This window comes from Microtus oregoni, unplaced genomic scaffold, assembly GCF_018167655.1.
Source record: "Microtus oregoni isolate MIOR12 unplaced genomic scaffold, Mior012 000024F_ref0000369, whole genome shotgun sequence".
In the NCBI taxonomy this organism is placed as follows: Eukaryota; Metazoa; Chordata; class Mammalia; order Rodentia; family Cricetidae; genus Microtus; species Microtus oregoni.
In genome coordinates this window covers 16,983,598-17,004,872 of record NW_024543083.1, presented here as the reverse complement: position 1 = coordinate 17,004,872, position 21,275 = coordinate 16,983,598, and the positions used below count along the sequence as shown (strand labels likewise).

Genomic DNA, 21,275 nt, shown 5'->3' with positions numbered 1-21,275 from the left:
GGGGTTGGGGATCAGCTGAAACATTCAAAGGATGCTCCCAGTGACCTACTTCTCCAGCTAGACTCTACCTCCAAGCGTTATCACCTTTCCAAACAGTCTTCACAGCTGCAGACTAAACACTCAATCCAGACACGAGGAGGACGATTCACATTCGGATAGTAAGGCAAAGTGACAGAGGAAATCTGAAAAGGACATGAAGATAAATTTACACTGGTATAATAAAGAATAAAATTCTTAACTGACTTACCCAAGGAAATGAAAGACTTGGTGAACTCTATAAAACAGAAATTTCAGAAAACAAATGAAAACATTCCATGTGGTGTAGAAGATAATGCTGAGAGAACATCCTCGGGGATCCCTACCCAAATCCTAATAGTGGGATTTGTGGAGAGGGACGACTCACCCAAATTCAAGGCACTCTGATTTGCAAAACAGTCTTGAAAGTGAATAAAACGGAGCCCACAGACTTAATTTCAGACTCTACTGCTGGTATGGGCAGGAAGCCAAACAGACTACAGGACTGGCCAAGCAAGAAAACACATTCTTGAGCAAGTGTTCTTGGGCTGTCTAGTGGGGAAAAGCAGAGACTTCTTCAACAAATGGTGTTGGGAGAACTGAGTACCTGCATGCAAGTGAGTGAAGGATTGGCGGAACGCCATCTAAAAAGTCAAAGGGCACTAAAGAGATGGCTCAGTGGTTAAGAACACTGGCTGCTTTTGCAGAGGACCCAGATTTGATTCCCAGCACCCACATGGTAACTCACAACCATCTGTAACTACAGTTCCTGCAAATCTCGTGCCTTCTGATTTCCACATGGTACACAGGCATACATGCAGTCACAACACCCACACATAATTTTTTTTTTTAAAAAATTAAAGCTAAGATGGACCTAAATGTGAGATCTAAAACTATGCAACTTAAGAAAACAAGGCAAAATTTTACAGTGTTGGATTTGGCAATAATTTATGACACCAAAGATATCAGATGAAAAACAACACTGTTGTAAGCCTCAAGAAAAAAATCAAAGCATGCATTGAACAGAAATGCTCACCCACGGGTATTAGTTCCCTTTCCTCATCTGTGTGATAAAACACGTAACAAAGATCCACCTAAAGAAGAAAGGGCTAATGTCTGCTCGCAGCGTGTGAGGCTGCCGTTCACCATGGTGGGGAAGGCATGGCAGCAGGAACACGGGACAGCCGCCCACGCCACATCTGTGATCAGGAAGCAGAGAAATGAATGCTTGTCCTCAGCCCCTTTTATTTAGGTCTAGATGCCAGTCCATGGGATGACGTCGTTCACATTTGGGGTGAATCTTCTCTGTCTGGAAACCGCTTACAGATACCCCAGAGTGTTTCTATAGTGATTCTAAGTCTCCTCTAGGTGACAGATTAATCATCACACCACAGGATGAAAGAGATATGTGCAAACCCTGTGAGAAAAGTCGTATATAAAATGGAGAGAACCCTTAAAACGGAACAGTAGCAAGCAGAGCGCTTGGTGGAGAATGGGCAAGGCTGTGGTTCAGTGCCTCTCTGTGGAGATTGGCAGTGGTCTGAGAACACGAGAAGGTACTCGACACAAGAATTGAGAAATGGGAATTAGAACCATAAAGAGATGCCACGTCACTTTGAGGATGAAGACCTGTGACGCAGAAAATAGAGTAAATGCCAAGTCATTATGGTCTGAGTCTCTAAATGCCAAGTCGCTATGGCTTGGATCTGTAATGGCCCCTCACTGCTTTTGTCTGGGGTGTGGATTTGCTTCTTTTTTGTTGTTGTCATTTTAAGACATAGTTTCCAGTATCCCCAACTGACCTTAAATTTGCTACATAGCTGAAGATGGGCATTAACTTCTGTTCTTTCTGCCTTTGACTCCCAAGTGCTAGGATTACAAGCATGTGTCACCATACCAGGTTTATATATGCTGGGTTCTACCCAGGGCTTTGTACAAGCTAGGTAGGTGCTACCAACTGAGCCCTGTTTCCAGCCCAAGGCCCATACAGGCTGGCCCTTAGTGTGATGCTTTGGGAAGCTGGGGGATTGTAAGAGGGGAGGTCTAATGGGAAGACTTCATTCAGTCCTTTTGGGGGATCTGCCCTTAAGAGGAATCCTGGAATTTGAGATTTTTTTAGAAAAAAAATTTCTGTCTCCTGACCATAATGTGGAAAGCTTCATTCACTATGTCTTGCCATGATTTCATGCTCCTACTAGACACTTTCTAGGCAGTAGGTCAACCTGGTCAACCTGAAGGCCACAACTGTGAGCCCAAGTGAACCTTTGTTCTCTACTAAACGGCTTATCTCAGACATTCACTCTAGCAACAGAAAGCTGAACAACTGGTGCATGCTGGTTAGGAGGCAGGAAGTCGAATTCCTGCTGGTGGATCTGAGAAATACAGTCACCTTAGTGGAAAACACGAGGTCTGTCCCTAAAGAATTAAAAACAGGAGTTTGCTGTATGACATCACACACTTAACGATCACAGCACCATTGATCACCAATAGCAAAAAGGTACAAACAACCCAAGTGCTCACCAATAAAGGACAATAAAGGACAAGATGTGGACAATACCAACTAAAAATTTAAAACTTTAGTCTTGACTGAGAAGGGAATTCTGACACATGATGAAACCTGTGAGTATCAGACAGTCAGAAAAAATACTGTATGGTTGTAACTGGATGCTTTTCTCTATCTCACTTGGTCCCTTTGGACAGGTTTCTCTTCTGCCCACTGGTCCCTACAGCCACTTATGAAATAATCATTCAGAGGCTTAATAGTAATTATAATTGTTTGGCTGATGGCTCAGACTTCTTACTGGCTAGCTCTACATATAAATTAACCCATTTCTAATAATCTGTGTATCACCACATGCCCAGTGGCTTGCCGGTCATGCTCTGGCATCTTCTCCAGAGGCTGTTGACATCTCATTGACTCCGCCTTCTTTCTCCTCATAGTTCTGTTTGGATTTCCCACCTAGCTATATTCTGCCCTGCCATAGGCCAAAGCAGATTCTTTATTAACCTATGGTAATAAAACATATTCACAGCATACAGAGGGGCATCCCGTATCATATGGTCCCACTCATATGAGGCCCCAAAGTTAGACTCAAAGAGACAGAAGGTGGAGTGGTTGTTGGGGCTTGGGGTGTGAAATAAGTGCTTGGTGGATACAGTGACTGTGTCGGGAGATGAGGAACACTGTGCGTAGATGCGGACAATGGGTGTGAAGCCATGTGAGCAAGCAGATGTCACCGGGCTGCCCTAAAAATGTCAAGTTGCAAATTTTATGGTAGGTAGGAAGGAAAGACTGCCAGGCATGAAAGGGTATGCTATATAGTTTATGTCAGCTTGACACAAGCTAGAGTTTTGAGAGGTGGGAATCCCAACTGAGAAAATGTCTCCATAGGATCCAAGGCACACTTGTAGGGTATTTTCTTAATTAGTGACTGATGTAGGAGAGTCCACCATTGTGGGTGGGGTCATCCCTGGGTTCTACAAGAAACCAGGCTGAGCAAGCCAGTAAGCAGCATCCCTCCGTGGCCTCTGCATCAGCTCTCGTCTCTAGGTTCCCGCCCTGCTTGAGTTCCTGTCCTGACTTCCTTCAGTGATGGACTACAATGTGGAAGTGTAAGCCAAAAAAAAACCCTTTTTCTTCACCAAGTTGCTTTGGTTGTGGTGTTTCTTCATAGCGATAGTAATCATAGCTAGTACAAGTTGGTCCCAGGAGTGGAGTGTTGTGACAGACCTGACCGTGTTGTTTTGAAGGGGATATGGAAGGACTTTGGAACTTTGGGCTAGAAAAGCCATTGAGTGTTGAGAACTCAGTGAGCTGTTCTGTGGGAGCATGAAAGAAAGGAATATTGAGGGCAGTGTAGACAGTGGAGGCCTGGCTTGTGAAGGTTCAGAGGGAAACAAGGACTCTACCAGGACTTCTGAATCAAGAATGTGTGGGCTGAGAAATCAGCTGTGATTGACAAGAGACCAGAAACAATAGAGAAAACCCGTGCTTTACTGGAACAATAGATGCTGGTCAGCTGGAGCTGAGTGGTTATCGATGAGTAAGATGAGACCTTCACCATTAAGGTGAAATCTTCTGGGATGTGTTTCCTCAGAGTCCACACCCAGAGGCTGTATTCCAAAGATGGTTAAGGTTGCACCTTCTGCTGCTGGCTGAATTTGGTAGTGTAGGGGCCTCCCAGGTGTTGCTGGTTTTGAAGTGATGACGGGGTCATGAAAAGCAGCTGTACTGTGAGAGTCCAGGATAGGGCACTGGAGAAGGTGTGACTTCCGTAATAGTTGAAGCCCCAGAATTGAAAGGTTCATGGAGGCTTGGCACCATGAGGAGAGCCATTGTCGAAAGTGCAGCCCAGTTGCAGCAGAGGACACCAGCATTTTGGAGATGCCAGGGCCATGGGATGAACACTAAAAACAGCAGCAGTGGAGTGAAACCATCCAGAGCCTAGAAGACAAACTGTGTGTGCTGCAGAGGGCAGAGCGGGAGAAGTGACCGAAACCCTTTGGAGGAGTTCAGTAGGTTGTGTGTGGGTCCCAGATGGACATTGCTTTATATACACTGTCGGGAGTTTTGTTTTCCTTTGATCTTACTGTTACTATGCCTTGGTTCTTCCCTCTTGAAGTAAGAAATCATCTAACTAAATTTTTTATTTTTACAAGCACCCACAGTTGAGAGATTTTGAACTTTTAAAAAAGATTTTGGAATTTTAAAGAGATGAGATATTTTAAAGGGATGAATAGTTAATGTCTGCATTTGTAAAGACTGTGGAACTTTTAAAGTTGTTTATGTTCTTATGTGAGATCTCAGGGATGAATGAGAAAGGAAAGGTTGTGGCTTTACAGTGATGTATTTGTATGTCTAGTGACAAGGGATCAATTGTGCTGACTGGTTTTATGTCAACTTGACATGAGCTAGAGTCATCTGAGGGGAGGGAATCTCAATTGCGAAAATGCCTCTATAAGACTGGGCTGTAGTATATTTCCATAATTAGTTATTGATATGGGAGGGCCCAGCCCATGGTGGGTGGAGTCATCCCTGGGTTCTATAAGAAAGCAGGCTGGGAGAGCCATGAGGAGAAAATCAGTAAGCAGCACCCCTCCATGGCCTCTGCATCCGCCCCTGCCTCCAGGCTCCTGCCTGTTTGTGTTCCTGTCCTGACTTCCTGTGATGATGAACAGTGCTATGGAAGTGTAACCCTTTCCTCCCCAATTTGGTCACCGTGCTTCATCACAGCAATAGTCACCCTAATCAATACAGAGCTGGATGTTTTACTTGGCTTGGTCGAATCAGTGGATGCTTCTGAAAACCGCTGTTTGCTAATGGAAATGAAAATGACCCCATCCCCCAACTCTTGAGCTTCGAGTTACTGTAAAATATTCTACAGAGTGCGGAACATGAAGGGGGTACACAGAACGGTAGATGCATGTCTATGTCTTACACCCCAGGAAGCCCTTTACCTGTTGCATCGCGTGTGCGCATGCATCTGTGTCCTCTGTACTGTGTTCTATCTCAGCTTGGAAGAGACAAATGCAGGCTTTTTGGATGCAAAGGAGGCCGTAAGAAGTGTGAGTGTCTTGAAGGAAAGAGCCTGAAACCTTGGAGGCTAAGACTGGAGATGGTCACAGGGTAGGTCTGTGGGCAAGGTGGCAGGCTGTTTGTGTGGAACTGAGCGTCCCTGCACCTTAAGCCATCTCTGAGCTGTGTGCCCCAGTGACTGAGGTGCCAAGGTCACTTGTACTGTGATTGAAATCATAGAAAGGCTTTAAAGAAAAGAGCATTTGGTTCTTCGTAATTTTTTTTTTCCCGGCTCAGGAAAGACATGACTTTTCCACACAGGATAAGAATGATTTTAATATAGTTTGTTTTTATGGCACAGGGGTTGGAGTCTCAGAGGCACAAATTGGGAATGTGTCATGCCGGGGTGACCAATGTTACACTGATATGGACCCTTAGTTCATATTGAAGCTCAGGAAAGACAGGTGATCACTGGGCAGTAACACCGACAGATGGGTCACTCTGGGGTCTCTGTAGTGGTCACAGGACTCTGGGCTCCTGTGGTAACCCCACAGCTACAATTGGATTGCAGACATATAAGGAAACATACATATAATAGAGCTGGTGATGTTCAGGGGAGTGCTGGCAGGAGCACGGTGTCCTGGTGTCAACAGATGGTTGTCACCAGCTGAACTGTGTTGGATGTACACTGCCCAGCAGAGGGTGTGCCCTCAAGAGGGAAGGGCCTGCTGGGCGTCGGTAGGTGTGGAGGACCACTCCTGCTTACTTCTGTATTGTAAGCTTGAACTCAACTTTCCCTTCGTATGGGTCGTGGGGATTGTCGAAGGTCACATGGTCTGCCAGGATCTTGCACACGATGAGGACTTCTGTGTTCTTGGGGACATTGAGAAGCTTTGCTGCCACCAGAGGGTTACTGTAATGGGGCTGAAGTGGGAGTACAGGGGAATGAGACGCTTGGGGGAAAACCTTAAACTCCCGATCCTCCTGCCGCCACCTCCCAGGTGCTGGGATTACAGGTGTGTGCCCCTTTGCTCTGCCTTTGTCTTTTTTTTTTTTTTTTAAATTGAAAATGGCTTTCCTGTTGGCTAGGTGTAACTTAGCAAGCACATTGGGGCCCAGCGAAACAGACCTACCTGGGCTTTCTTGCCGTAGTAGGGGAAGTAGTGGAGGCTGAAGGTACCATTGGGTGGGTAGTACTCAACCTGTAGGGGCTCAGGGTACTTCTGGGGATGTCGGTGATCCTCCTGAGGAGGAGAGACCGCAGCTGAGTCTAGGAGCACCGGGGCACGTTCTCCTTTGTGTCCAAGTACACATGTGAGTTGTGTGTGTACCGTGTGCCAAGCACTGGTGGCAGTGCCAGCAATCCCAACAAAACTTTGCATGTCAGAGTGATAGGGTCAGCCTTGCACTGGTCAGCTTTCATAGTCAGGCCTGAGAGCCTGGCAAGGACCCAGTTCCTCAAAAGGCCAAACCTCAGCCACTTCCCACCCCACTTGTTCCATCTGACAGTCCTGGGTAAGTGGTGGGATTGGGGAAACTGTGTTTGCTTATTAGCATTGTGAGGCAAAAGCTGGCAAGACCAAGGGGTCATTTGCCAAAGCCAGGCTCGGGGTCGGTGCAGTTTGCTGAATTAAGTGTAAACACTGGTTCCTGGGAGCTATTTCCTTTTCGTTGTTGGAGGCAGACCTGCCCAACAGGTAGCTCACAGTCATCCAGGAACAATGACCTCTCAAATCTAAGGTCAGCTTGTGTATGGCCACAATCATTTCAAAAGTGAAGAGCAAACACACACCTGACGCCCTAGGGACAGAGCTCTGGCGAGACAAATGTTCCCTGGATCACTCCCGGAGGTGCCCTTTTGACATGTCAGTTAGGGCTCAGCATTATAAACAAACCTTGGGAAACATTTAGTGAAGGTAAGTTTAATATTCAATATTATCCTTAATATTTTTGTAAGAGATTAATGCCACCTAAGTAGACATACTAAGCCCCATTAAGCAACAACACTGTTGGTGGTCTGGAATATTTTTATAAATAAAAACTGTAGACAGTGTGGGGGTAGGATGGTGAGTCACCCACATCGATGCCAGGCTTTCTGAGTGCTGCACAGACCTGGTGATGGGGAACCCCGGCTACAGCATTATTGCATTGTGGTATCACTCCAGACAATTCCTGACAGGTGACAGTTGGCACGTGCTCAGAGTTAACTTGGGTCCCCTCCCCCAACCTCAGCTGTACTCACCTGGAAGGTGCAGTCCACTCGGGGGGCTGTGTTGTTGCTGGGCAGGAACTTGACAATCTGGAAGAAAGGCTGCGATGTACCCCGGTGTGCAGGTGGATACTCACGTGTGCTTCTGAGCCATCGCCCTGGGGTACTGCGGTGTAGGAGGGCGGCTGGCAGTGGCAGAGCATCCGCGTCTGCTGTGGTGATATGTTGCAGCCTTTCTTGCTGCAGAATGGGTCTACCTGCCGCTCTCAGTGGCCCCCAAAGCCTCACATTCCTTCCCTAGACTTTTTGAGCCTCAGCCATTGTCTCCTGAGCTCTGAACAGGACCTGCCTTTGGCAAGAGCATCAACTGCCACATGGACCAGTGCAACACTGATCACACCTTGCTCACCAGGCAGCTCTGGGGAGCCCTTCCATGCTGTATAGCCTTGTGGTGGGTTCAGTGCATGAGCGTGTGGCTTTCTGAGACCTTGTAAAATGGAAATGGGCAGTGAGACTGATTGGGTCTTTACCTGCCACTTGGTCCCTTGAAGTGTGACCCCAAGCCCCTATTGCCTGAATGCCACTCAGCTTGACCGCATTTCTTCCTCTTGCTTATGGTGCCTCTGTTCTTAGGGCATTGGTGGGACTTACTGCCACCAGCTTCAGTACCACTGAAGCCCCCGTGATTCCGGTAGGATCAGCCCTGAAGGACTCCTGTTTCTGGGGCAGAAGGAGACCATGTAGGATGCCCCAGCTCCTCCCAATCTGAACCCACAACTCAAGGCCCTGCTGGTGAAGAGATCTCCTTCATTAGCTCTGTGTCGTGTTTATACAGTATTTATAGTTATAAGGCTGGCAAGACACTGTCTGAGTAGAAAATTCTAGACTTGTATTTAAGAGCTGAACATAATGAATATGAATGGAGTCAGGGTGAGGCATGATAAAGGGCCCAGGACCATCGTTAAGTGTGAGGAGGGGGTTCCTTACCACTCCAGAGCCACCTCCAAAGTGGGGCCTTGACACTCACCCTGTTCATTTTAATAATGAAGCAGGGCTTTCCCTCCTCGAAGCCGAAGCTGGGGTCCACCAGGCCCGAGCAGTTCTGCAGCATGTTTGCAGTGAATTTGCAGGAGAACTTGGTGTGGTTTGGAGCCGCAAAACTCTCCTGGAAGAAGTACTTTTCGGAGGTACAGTTGATGCTGTCCTGCTGGGATGCTGGGGTGTAGCCTGTAGAATATACATTTTCTCATCAGCCAGCCCCAAGCTGTTCAGGGAGGTGGTCCCAAGACCCATCCCCACGTTGTCCGTGGAGGAGATCCCGAGTCCCCAGCCCCACACTGTCCATGGAGGAGATCCCGAGTCCCCAGCCCCACACTGTCTGGGGGGGAGATCCCAAGGCCCCAACCCACACTGTCCATGGAGGAGATCCCGAGTCCCCAGCCCCACACTGTCTGGGAGGGAGATCCTGAGTCCCCAGCTCCACACTGTCTGTGGGGAGATCCTGAGTCTCCAGCCCCACACTGTCTGTGGAGAGATCCTGAGTCTCCAGCCCCACACTGTCTGTGGGGAGATCCTGAGTCTCCAGCCCCACACTGTCCGTGGAGGAGATCCTGAGTCCCCAGCCCCACACTGTCCACAGAAGAGATCCTGAGTTCTGAGCTCCACACTGTCTGTGGAGGAGATCCTGAGTCTGCAGCCCCACATTGTCCACAGAGGAGATCCTGAGTTCTGAGCTCCACACTGTCTGTGAAGGAGATCCTGAGTCTGCAGCCCCACACTGTCCATGGAGGAGGTCCCGAGTCCTCAGCCCCACACTGTCTGTGGAGGAGGTCGTCCTGAGTTCTCTCTTAGACATATTGCTGCATTCGTGTTCCCCCACCTGCTAAGAAACTGTGGAGGATGTCTGTGAGGCCAGCCCAGGAGGTGTTTTCAGAGACGTTGTAGGAAATCTTCAGCCCTCTGTCCCCGTACACATCAGGTCTCAAGGTTACCCCTGGAAGGAAAGAGCACCTCCTTGATTGGTTTCTCCAAGTGCTCACTTATACTGAGCCCCGGGCCCCGAGGCTATCCAGTCTCACACAAGTCCCAACCACAGGTAGATGCATCTGACATGGAACTAGTTCCTCACCCTCCTGGGCGGGAGCTGCAGGACAGGCACCCTCTAGCTAAGAAAGCTTGGCAGGGATGCTATAAAGAAGGGCCCAAGGCCTCTGAGGACACAGGTCCTGGGGCCCTGCCCTCTGAGGAATGCAGCAAGGTGGGCACAAAGCTCTCTCCTATCCCTGGGACTCTGGATGCCTAGGCCCAGTAATAGTGCTACATGCTCCACAGGGGACTCTGGGTCTGGGGGAGTCATGAGCAGGATTGGTGCAGTGGGTGCTAGCCTCTGGAGAGTGCTCCCCACTGCCTGCGGGTGGGTGTCTAGGGAAAAGGAATCTAAACACACATCAAGAGTTTTTCTCTTGGGAGCCAGCATAGTGGCCCATGTAATCCCAGCACTCTGAAGGTAGAGGCCAGCCTGGTCTACACAGAGTTCCAGGACAGCCAGGGCTGTCTCAAAGGATTTTCACTTGGGTGCTGGAGAGGTGGCTCACTGGCTGAGAGCACAGGCTGCTCTTCCACAGGACCCAGGCAGGTTGGATCCCCAGCACCCACATGGCAACTCATAACCGTCTGTAACTCAAGTTCCAGGACAAGCTAGGTACACACTTACAGATGTACAGACAGACATAGAGGCAAAACACCCATGGGCATAAAAAAAAATACCTTTCATTTGTGCTGCAAGATAGCTCAGCAGGTAAAGGTGCTTGCCCCCCAACCTTGATGACCCGAATGTGATGCCTGGAACCACACAGGAAAGAGAGAACCAACTCCCGAGGGGCTGTCTTCTCATGACACATGTACCGCAGTGTGTGCACACACACATGTACACCCGCGCACACAAGTAAACAAAAACGTAAGAAATACTTTTAAAATACTGCACTGGTTCTAATTAAATACAAACTCATTGTAATAGGCTAAATGGAGGGGGGTGTCACCGAGTCCCTTGCTATCTGCTGTCTGCTGAGTGTTGTCTTGGTTCTGCTAACAGATGGGATGTAAGGGGTTCGAGCTCATGGTGCAGACTCATGCGCAAGTGGCCTGGAGCCACCCTGCCCATCTCTGACTTTTTCTAGTGCTGGTTCACTCCCTCCTCCCTTTACATGACATTCTTTCCACTGTCCTCAACGGGCCCATTCAAGTTGCTGGTTTTCTGTTTACGTGAGCCAGGGCTTTGCTGGCTTTGTGGGTGTCATGAAAAGAGCAGCTGTACACGATTTCAAGGGTAAAGGACTTGGTTTTCACGTTTCTCAGCCTCAGATAGCAGGGTCTCCTCTCTCTTCTCATCAGTTCCAGGGATTACTGTGAAAGGGGGAGTTTCCATCCCAGATCTTTTCCCTAGAACCCTCCAGACCTGCTCCCTTGCCTGCAGTCTCTGGTGTGTTCTTCCAGATACTCCACTGTGTGAACAAGCCTATATATGAATGCACAGGCTTCTTGTCCCAGTGACCCTCCCTCCTAACCCCCCTTATTACTTAAAACTAAAGCCACAATCAGTCTTTACAATTTGGAGTCATTGTCCCTCTTGGGAGGCTGTGGGGCTCCTGCCCTGGGTGTGTGCAGGGGAAGGGACTCTGCTGTGCCCCGTTGTGTGCTGCTCCAGGTGCATTGCCAACGCCTTCCTGATAACTTACCCGGTGACTTCAACTGGTCTTGGTAGTCTGGGGTGTAGGGGTCGATGGTCTGCATCAGCACATAGATGCACAAGGCGAAGAGCCCCGTCATGACCACGTAGAAGGCTGCATAGTAGAGGCTGATCCACACTGAAAAGAGAGAGTTGGAAGTAGCAGCCTCAGCCGTGACAATGCACACGGCACAGCCCGGGCTCCCTTCTTCTCCAGTACAGAGAGCATAGCTGGCGCCATGCAAGGCACTCAAGTTGCTGTGCCACCAGCACCTCTATTGAATTCTAGAACTTTCTCATCTAATTGGCATCTCCTGAGCTCTTTGACAACCTCTTACCCTTACTCTCTAGTTCTGAAGCTAGCTGTCTGCTCCATCTCTGGTCATCATCATCATCATCTTGTTGTTGTTGTTGTTGTTCTTCTTCTTCTCCTTCTCCTCCTTCTCCTCCTTCTCCTCCTTCTCCTCCTTCTCCTTCTCCTCCTCCTCCTCCTCCTCCTCCTCCTCCTCCTCCTCCTCTTCCTCCTCCTCTTCCTCCTTGTCCTTCTTCTTCTCACAAACAGAACTACAGGGCATGTTCATGGCCTTGTGTGGGCTCCTGTCACTTCCCCTGCATCTTAGTGCCAACTACGTGTGCGTGGTGCACTGATCACTGTAACTACAGCTACAGTGGCAGGGTTCCAGAGCCCGTTCTGTACCCTGGAGTTGCTTCCCAGGGAAAGGCAGCTGTTGGCCAAAGTGCATGGTTGCCTGGGAAGAGCCATGACTGAGCATACCTGGACTGTGCTCTGAGGACCTGCCAGGTACTTGCCCTGTGTCCTGCAGAGAAGAAGGTTAGGGGACATGCTGGGCAGGCCCAGCTCCTGTGGTTCCCAGCCCTGCTGCTCAAGCATCAGTGAAAGGAGATGTTCTGACCTGGGTGTGAGCCGGGATTCATGGACTCCTGAAGACCCCTTTGATGACGTTCCTTTAGAGCCAGTCCTAGGGACCACAGCTCTCTGGGGCATGGCTTTGGACTTGGGCTACTGGGAAGTCCTCACAGCCGTGTTTTGAATGATTTCTGGTCATGGGCGCCACTGCCAAGAAACACAGTGCTGGAAAAGGGTCTCTGTGCTGTCCATGACTGTGGTCTTCATGGGAAGGTCTCTAAGAACATGGGATGCTCCTTCCAAATGCATGATGTGGGTATGGCTTTCTCCCAGTAAGTCTTTCTTCAGTGACCCAAAAAGTCACTGAAGGGCAAGACCAAGTCAGTGGAGACAGAGATGGTGGGGAGGTCACAGGCTGGAGGCCAGCTATGGCTTGACAAGGCATCTCTGGGTGGCCAACACAGCAGTGGCCTGTCTCAGAACTGTAGTTCCACGAAGACCTTGTCCTCTAATTGGGTTTGGCTGTGGTAGTGGCCGATGACTGTCACTGATTGTCAGGGGATTGTTAGGGCTGTACACACACTAAGGGGTGATTGTCAGGGGATTGTCAGGGTGGTATATCCACTAAGGGGTGGATGCCCAATCATGTTTGGGAAGGGCCAAGAGAGGGAGATTTTCCATTGCAGGACTGACAGGGCCACTACAGGCTCCTACCTGATGTGGCTTCTGTCTGACTCTACCCTCCTGGGACCTGAGCTGCCACAGATAGAATCTTGGCTTCATTTGCTACTTGTCCATCCTGCCTCCCAAACCCTCTTCTGACTATTCAGCTCATGGGTGTGAGCCAGGGCTCAGCATCTCCCAGGTGCAGATGAAGGATGCAACCTTGCTACCGTCAGACTTGGTTCTCCAAGGGGGCAATGCCATGGAATCTCACATGAGAGCTACTGGTGGTAGGAGTTCCCTGTCACACACAGAGTGTGGCCTGGGTGGCATGGTATGCCCCAAGTCACTGAGACGTCAGCTGTTCTCAGCCTGTGGGCTCCAGCCCCCATTTCCTCCAAGTACCTCGTGTGCCACTTCCCCTAAGAGTAACTTGTCCCGTTCCTTTGTTTCTGTCATTTCACTTGGCTTTTGCTCTCTTCAGCCACCAGACACTGAGGCCAGGTCCTCGGGTCAGGCTGAGAAACCATTCCAGAAAGTTCCGAGTGGCATTACAGTCATCAAGAAGGCTTGCAGGAGACTGGGCAGCTAGGAGAACCTCCTGAGAGGATAGTTGACAATCCCAGCATCTACCCCAGAGCCCCATCTGCTGTCCCTTCTTCAGGTGACCCACTTCCTGGGATGGCCCTGGTGACAGCTCTGCTTCTGTGTTTCCCGCTGGTATATGGCATCTTCCTGTTTCCTCCCTGCTCTGAAACTGACCGCATTTTCAATGCAGCCGCCACTGGGAGGTCTCAGGGTCTTGAGGAGGATGTGTCCTCCTTCTACATGAACAGTGTATGCTTCTCATGTGGTAGCATGTTCAAGCTGGGCTGAGACTAGCCGAATTGTTGCGGAGTTGAGTCATTAGGTACCACCCTCTGTGAGTCTACTCTCATCTTGGTTCTCAAGGCCCCTGAGATGGGAGGTAAAAGGGCAACCAAAGTAGCCTTCAATATGTGCACAGACCTGAAGGATCTTGGACGGATCCCCATGTGGCTGCTGGGGGACCCCAAAGGGATAGTGCCTGGGGCTGCCGTCTAAGGAGTAAGGTGGCACACATCCTGTATTCCCCAGTGATGTAGTCTTGCAATATCCTCACTGCGCCCACCCACTTACACTCAAGCTCTGTCTTTAACTCCCATGTCCTGGAGAACCCGAGGGCCGCCACTTTTTGGGGTCTCAGGAATATTTCCTGCTTGTGGAAGAATACTCCATGAGGGGATGTCCTGAACAGGTGCACAGTCTTCTAATCTATGAGGACCTTTCTGTTCTTAGGGTGGCCCCAGTAGGAAGGGTCCCCAGATCGCCACAGGGCAGCCATAAAAAAGGTACTCAGTGGACATATCTCTCTAGCCCACCTTGTCCACACTTGAGAATGACAGCGGCACAGGCCACTTCAGATGCAGCCTGGAAGTCAAAGAAGTCTCCAGATATGCCTAGCATGTTACAGTCATGGCAACTCTCACAATAGAACAAATCCACTGAAGTAAATCCCTGCCTCCCCAATTATCTGAACAAGAAACTACCATAACTTGCTGTAACTTAAAAAAATATTAGTTTCAGAAAGAGCTTTAAAATGATGCTTCAAAATCATGGATGAAAAGTTGGAGCCAGTCTTGGACCTGTTTTGCAGGTGTTCTGGAATCTGAGCCTCAAGGCCATCTGGGGACCCCGGCTTCCTGCAGAGGTGAGGCATGGCCTGCAGTGCGTTCCCAGGTATCCTAGTAGCGCCTGGGTCCTGTTGGCTGCTAGCTCTCTGCCTCATCCCATGCCCCCCTTCACATGACCCACACCTACCCCACCGTGCTGGGGTGCGACCCAGCATCTGCCCAGTGTCTGAGTTCCAACAGTAGTGCCGGAATTCGGCCATGCGCTGGCTGCACGACTTCTTCTCCTGTAGGGCTGCCATGTCCTCTCCTGCTGGCCTGGACTGGGCCCAGGGAGCGTCCTCTGAGGCTTATAGTCTCCCCTGCCTGAGGCCAAAGGCATTGGAGCCAGATATCAGTTCCCCATTATCAACTCTACAAACACAAGGGAGGCTTGGGGCTTGCCGGATATCTGCCCTCTACTGTCCCAGAAGTCAGCTGGTCCTTGGGATGCCCTTGGCTGACAACTTAATCTCCCCTGATTGGGTTGAAGGGAAGTGTTTCTGCTAAGAACAGCCTCAGCTCTCCTTCAGGAGGGAAAAGACGAACTGGCACGTTCCAGGTCAAATGTCGCAGGCCTGAGATCTGCCATCCCGCCACTCAGGTCTCTTGGACCTTGAACTGTTTCTTTAAGACTCCCCTCCTCATCAGGGTGTGAGAGAAGTTGCCTGAAGTGTGCCCACAACTTCCTGGAGTGGTCCCACAGGCCTGTCTTTCTCAAGATGGTGGTCGGGGCAGAGTCAACGGGAACGTCAGAGGGAACTGGGTAAACAACGGTGAAGGACAGTATTGGGCAAAGGTGGAGGCACTGCAGGGAGGGCGCCTGTCTTCCAGTCTCTGCCTTGAGGATAATGCTCTCCTGCCCTTTGCTGGAAGTAGGACCAGAGCACCATTAATATTCCTTGTGTGTCTGCAGGGAGAATCCCACTCCTGGGATCTGGGGGTGCTCTCCGGCTTTGTGTCTTCTGTCCCAACTTCTTGCTGATGAGGTTCTGATGTTGGAGCTGCTGGGTGGAGCCTCTGCCGTTCTCATACCTTGATGGGTTGCTGACAGTTGGATGCCTGCAAAGGTCCACTCAAGAGTGTCTGTGGACAACACACGAGGGCTACAAAGGCTGGCTTCTGTCCCCACCTGGCCCTGGGTAGGTGTCCCTCTGCCACTGTCCTGTGCGCCAGATGGGAAGAGAACCAAATGCTCTGAATGTGCAATCAACTCAGGTTGAAAGCAGCATCCCATGGCCAGGTGTCTACTCCTGAAAGGGGAGGGTCGGCCAAGGAAGGGGGACATGCTCTATTCCTTTTCAAGTGTAGCTAAGACAAAGCCTGGCCCATGTGAGCAGTCACCACTGGGAACTTACTATTGTCACATATACGCAGGCTTTCCCTCCCAGTGACCGCGTAACCAAACTGGATTCTTGGGAAGACGGGCAACCCTGAAAAGCTGCTGGCTTTCATTTTGTGCACCCCCCCCCCCATATGATTTAGTTGCCTGCAAACAGACGATGCTGAAATTTAAAAGGATTTATATCCTTGTTGCCTGGATGCTTCTACCTTCTCAGAGAAGCAGCCCTGTGCAATGTCTTTGGCACAGACCCTCTCATGATGTTAGGATTGTAATGGCAAGTGAACAGCAGTGGCTGAGATCTCACCACTCACAACCTGTGAGTCCAGGGCCTATGTGTCGGTACATTACGGTGCCTGCAACCTGGGACCCATCTTACATGGGCCTAAAGGTGCCCCCATGGACCTGGATCCAGATGTGCAGGGTCTGGAAATTGCCTGTAGGTCTGGAGCCAGATGTGTGGGCACCTGAAGATACCTGTGGGGCTGGAGCTGGCATATGTAGACCCAAGCCTGCGGATTGGCCAAGAGGTTCCTGAACGCACCTGAGTACCTAACCATCATCTGTTAGTGGGCATGGAAATGTTCTACATGTGAGCAAAACGTGAGCCATTTCTGAACCTCACTGAGCTCCATCTTCCCACCTCTGAGTTTCTGGACCACACACAGACTGTCAGAGTGACCCGACCATGTGCCTGTGGGATCAGGGACCGAGATCTTGGTAGAGGGTTGTTTTCCCATAGTGCACTCCGGGAAGGCAGAACTGGGTGCCCCACCAAACAGCTCCAGGAAAAGGAGCCCCAGACTTCTACCCCACCTGGCAGTTTTAAAATCCCCCTCTCCTCCACGTATGGTGTTAGTGGCCAGCATAAATTTCACAAAGATTTTGCAGTGTTGAAAGGGGACTGAAGACACATGCAGTGGTTGAGAGCATGGACTGTGATTATGAAGGACCTGGGCTCGGTTCTCAGCATCCACATGGTGGCTCACAACCATCCATAACTCCAGGTCCAGGGCATTTGATTTCCTCTTCAGATCCCCATGGGCACATGTAGGGCACTTACATACATGTTGGAAAAATACCCAAACACATGAAAGAAAAATAAATCTTTTTTAAAAGTGCTTGAAGAAAAGAATGATCAAGCCAGAGTCTTACGTCTAGAAAAAAAATCTTCAGAGGTAAGGGGGAATCTAGGCATTGTCAAATGGGGGAAAATTAGAGAATGTGCTGCCGGCAAACCTGCCCGAGAGGGTGGCTAGAGGGCCCAGTGGTCATGCCGCTGGGTCTGGGTGGCTAGAGGGCCCAGTGGTCATGCCGCTGTCTAGACAGGCTCTAGTGACATCACCAAGGGAGAAGGACTTCATGGGAAGCCACCCACACTGTGCTTTGTCCTGAGCCATAAGCAAATGGAATCTTTGTTCTCCTGCCCTATCATTTAGCTTCAGCTACGGTTTGTGTTAGGGTAACCTTCTGGGCTCTGTGCCTTTGGCTGTTGGAGAGAAGTAGGAAGATTTTAGGGCAATTCTGGGACCTTTTCAAGCTGAAGACAGAAGAACTCCCTTGAAGCTGTGTGAGCTTCAGACCCATGGGGAACAGAAATGGACAGTGGACAAAGACCATGGATGACTGTAAAGCCAGAGTCGAATTGAGGCACAAAATGCCAATAGATGGCCCGAGAAATCCACTGACTCAGCAGGGCAGTCAGCGATACAGGCTTCTAGGAAGGGAGGCTCAGGGACGATGAGGAAATTGATCAGAAAGTCAATATCCATTGGACTTTGACAAGGAGGGAAAAGACCCAAAAAAAGCACCTGCCTCCACCAACTCCTTCCACTAAACAGGAGCAGGTACCACAGAGAGAACACAGGACATTGAAAGGGTATCTTAGAGCTGGTCTTCCTTCCCTATGACCCAACTGGACCACTCCTGGTTATATTCATCCACAGGACTCTAGGTTAGCACACCCCAGAGATGCTCACACATCGGTGTTTACTGCAGCTGTAGTCCCAACAGCTGAGCTATAGGAGCAGCCTAAGGGCTCAACAGCAGAGGAATAGTTAAAGAATATATGAGATTTTTTTCACACACACACACACACACACACACACACACACACACACACGTCCCTGACAGCACAACCCAGATTTCCTCCAAAAAGAGAGTGTGTGCTGTGGTGTGGCCCTGGGTCTGACCATGGTGGGATTTGGAGCAAAGTATGCTAAAAGCCTTTTTACCTTGAGATCTTCTGCAAAACACAACATGGGAACATTAGGCTTTCATCATACTATTTTGATGATGTTTTCCGTTAATAAAGTAAAATTGCAGATTATTTGTTCACAAGCTTTATGGTGTGTGTGAGGAACTGTGTGTGTGTGTTTATAATGTGCATGTGAGTGTATGTGTATTTACTGTGTGTATGTGTATTGTGTGTGTGTGCGTGTGTATGTGTGTGTGCATGTGCGTGTGTATGTGTGTGTGCACGTGAACATGTGCAACTTTGTGGAGCTGGTTCTTTTGTTTCACCCTTACATTTCAACAAATGGTGCTGAAGTAGTTGGACCTTCATTGGAAAAAAAGCTTCAACTATATCTCCTACCTTTTCCAAAAATGAACTCAAGGTGGATCGTGATCTTGAATGTAAAAGTGAAACTAACCCTCAGGAGAAGGCAAGGATGGAATCTGTGAACCTAGGGTTAGCAAAGAGGCCTAGACTCAACACCAAGAAAGGAATCCATAAGAAGAAACCTGCAAATTGGACAGAACCACTTCTGCCCAACATATACAAAATAGAAACAAGGCTGTTACCAGAAACGTGAAAATAGAGGGGAGGGGGACTATTTGGGAAGGAAATCAGTGGGAAGAGGAGGGGAAACCAGAGAGTAATGGGGGAGGGAATATGTTCAGAGTACATTATGCATGTATGAAAATGTCACAGAGAGACTCATTGTTTTATACAATTAATATATGCTAATGGAGAACATTACCAGGGCAGAATGAATGGCCAAACAAGGAAGCTTCCAGCCCTGTAAAGGACGTGGGTGTCCGGCTTCAATGGCCGCTGGTGGGAATGAGAGATAGGCACATCCCTGGGAGTCAGTTTGCCAGATGTTTTTAGATCAAACACATCTGCCCAGAACTACACTCTTGGACATTTATCCCAGAGAAGTAGAAATCCACAGACAAAAACACAGTAACAGCCCAAACCTGGAGAGAATACCAAATGTCCTTCTCTGGATGCCTGGTTAGATCAGGAGCATCTGCATGGATCATGGACCAATAGTCAGGCACAGGAAGGAAGGCGCTTGCTGTGGGCACCTGCCTCTACTTCTAGAGAATTTCCTGAGAAAGGGCCCGTGCTCAGACAGCACCCTTGCAGTAAATAGTACAGAGAGTGGACCTGTGGGTTCCTGGAGGGCTGAGGGTGTGGGAAAGGCTTTGCCTACAAAGGACAGCTCAGGGGTCCTGGTGCCATGGGTACCCTGAATCTAATGCTCCTGTGTCAGGTATCCACTATTACTGTTGAGGGACCCCCTCCTTATTTCCCCTCCTTTTCTCACGACCCCTCATCTGTGTGTACTCTGTCATTACCTCAAAGGTTTAGATAACAAGGATACGCAGAGATGAGTTTGGGAGACACTATAGACTTTGTCTAAATATTCTGGGCCAGGAACCGAACTTGTCCAAATTCTCCTCAGCCCCCTCCACAAGGGGCCTTCCTGGTGTGAAGGCAGTCTGGATTTCTTCAGCCCTAAACCTCTCCTGGTCCTGTTCTACGGCTTCCATGTAAACCACTCAGGAGCCTGTCAGAAATGGAGGCCTGAGTTCCGCCAGCCCGCTGAGCCAGGTGGAATGTGGATTTCAGTGCTCTGGGTGGCTCTGCTGACAAGGTACCCAGTGGTTGAGAACCATGTCCCCTTTGGTCCTGATTGGTACAAGAATCAGATATGGTCTGTCCAAGGTCACCAGCTGCTAAGTGGCAGGGCTGGGACTAGCAGAGGTCACTTGGGGACGAGATATTGTTTACCTCAAATATTTACTTGCCAATCTTCCTGTCACAAGCCTTTGCTAAGAGGTGGGAGGTGAGAGAGGGGGTTGGCATTCACCAGAAGGTTCTCTTTTCTCTTTCGCAGTCACAACAGGAGACCCTGTCCTCACCTGATGCACCCTGCTGCCCCTCAGAGGAGGTGGGTGGGCTAAACGCTCCTTTAGCCTTCTGACTTGGGCTTTCATTCATTCTGCACGACTTCCCTTTCTCCTCCCTGTGAGTGCTCCCTCCCTGTGACTCCTCCTCAAATTGTCAGGAGCACTACAGACATGACAGTTGAGGCCCCACGAGATGGTGACATGCCCTTACCTTCTACCATTCCTGGGTGTGTCCTGGGTATGATTACTGTCTACACTGGGTCCTGAGTGTGCCCCAGATATGTCCCTGATGTTCCAAGTCTGTCTCAGGTATGCCCACCTGAACAAGCTGTGTCCTAGGTGCATCCCCGGCTCATGTCCCATGAGTCTTCTGCCTTGACAGGGGACTCAACGTGAAGGTCGGTGGCTCTCCTGTACCTGTCTTTGTCCTCTAACCATCTTGTGGCACTTCTTCAAGAAGACACCATCAAGTGTCCGTGATCTCATTCACAGATGGGGAAACTGCTCACTGTGGGCTCCCCCTCCCCATTCCTGTTACCAGGAGGCTTCTGGCCTGCTACTCTCTTGAAGATAAAAAGGAAACACAGTGTGGCAAACAGCCATCTTTACAAATGGAGGCGGCTGCTGGGACTGTCTGCCCTCTACTGCAGACCCACATCCCAGCAGGACACAGACAAGTCCTGTGCACCTGCCAAGGCCTGGGAAAGACAGAACCGCTCCCCAGGGGCTTCTAGGAGCCTGCGGTGTGCCCTTCCCTTGGGAACATGAAGGCAGCACCCAGGGGGAGGGAGCCCAGCTGAACTCTAATCCGCTTAGGAGCAGCTTAGGGGATTGTCTTTTTCTGGCACCTGTTTTGTCACCCCTAAGGTGTCCTTGGTGACCCCAGGACTGGGATTTAGCTAGATGCTTGTTAGCCCTGGTCTCCCTGGGCTTCTTAGAGGCTCCCCAAACATCCTGGCCATAGCTACATGCCTCCCTTGTCCTACAAGGGCAGGAACAGGCCACAGGCCAAGGGCAAAGGGTCGGGCCTGCTTTCGATGCAGGTACCTTGAGCTTCACCTCAGCTTATGGGTCCTAACACTTGAAGGGGACACAAGACATCATCAGG

At 49.8% G+C, this 21,275-nt stretch overlaps 1 protein-coding gene across 2 annotated transcripts; it reads right to left on the bottom strand.

Annotated features, from left to right (window-relative positions):
• Window positions 1-6,292: 6,292 nt before the first annotated feature.
• Window positions 6,293-14,945, bottom strand: Atp4b (ATPase H+/K+ transporting subunit beta). 2 transcript variants are annotated; one of them, XM_041673498.1, is made up of 7 exons: window positions 14,834-14,945; window positions 11,474-11,602; window positions 9,619-9,732; window positions 8,767-8,966; window positions 7,773-7,829; window positions 6,664-6,774; window positions 6,293-6,454 (listed from the first exon to the last, which is right to left on the bottom strand). In XM_041673498.1, the coding sequence occupies exons 1-7, from the start codon at window positions 14,943-14,945 to the stop codon at window positions 6,293-6,295; spliced, it is 885 nt and encodes a 294-aa protein (XP_041529432.1). The 2 variants fall into 2 exon arrangements, with proteins under 2 accessions (XP_041529432.1, XP_041529433.1); XM_041673499.1 differs by having other exon boundaries at window positions 6,664-6,771.
• Window positions 14,946-21,275: the final 6,330 nt, after the last annotated feature.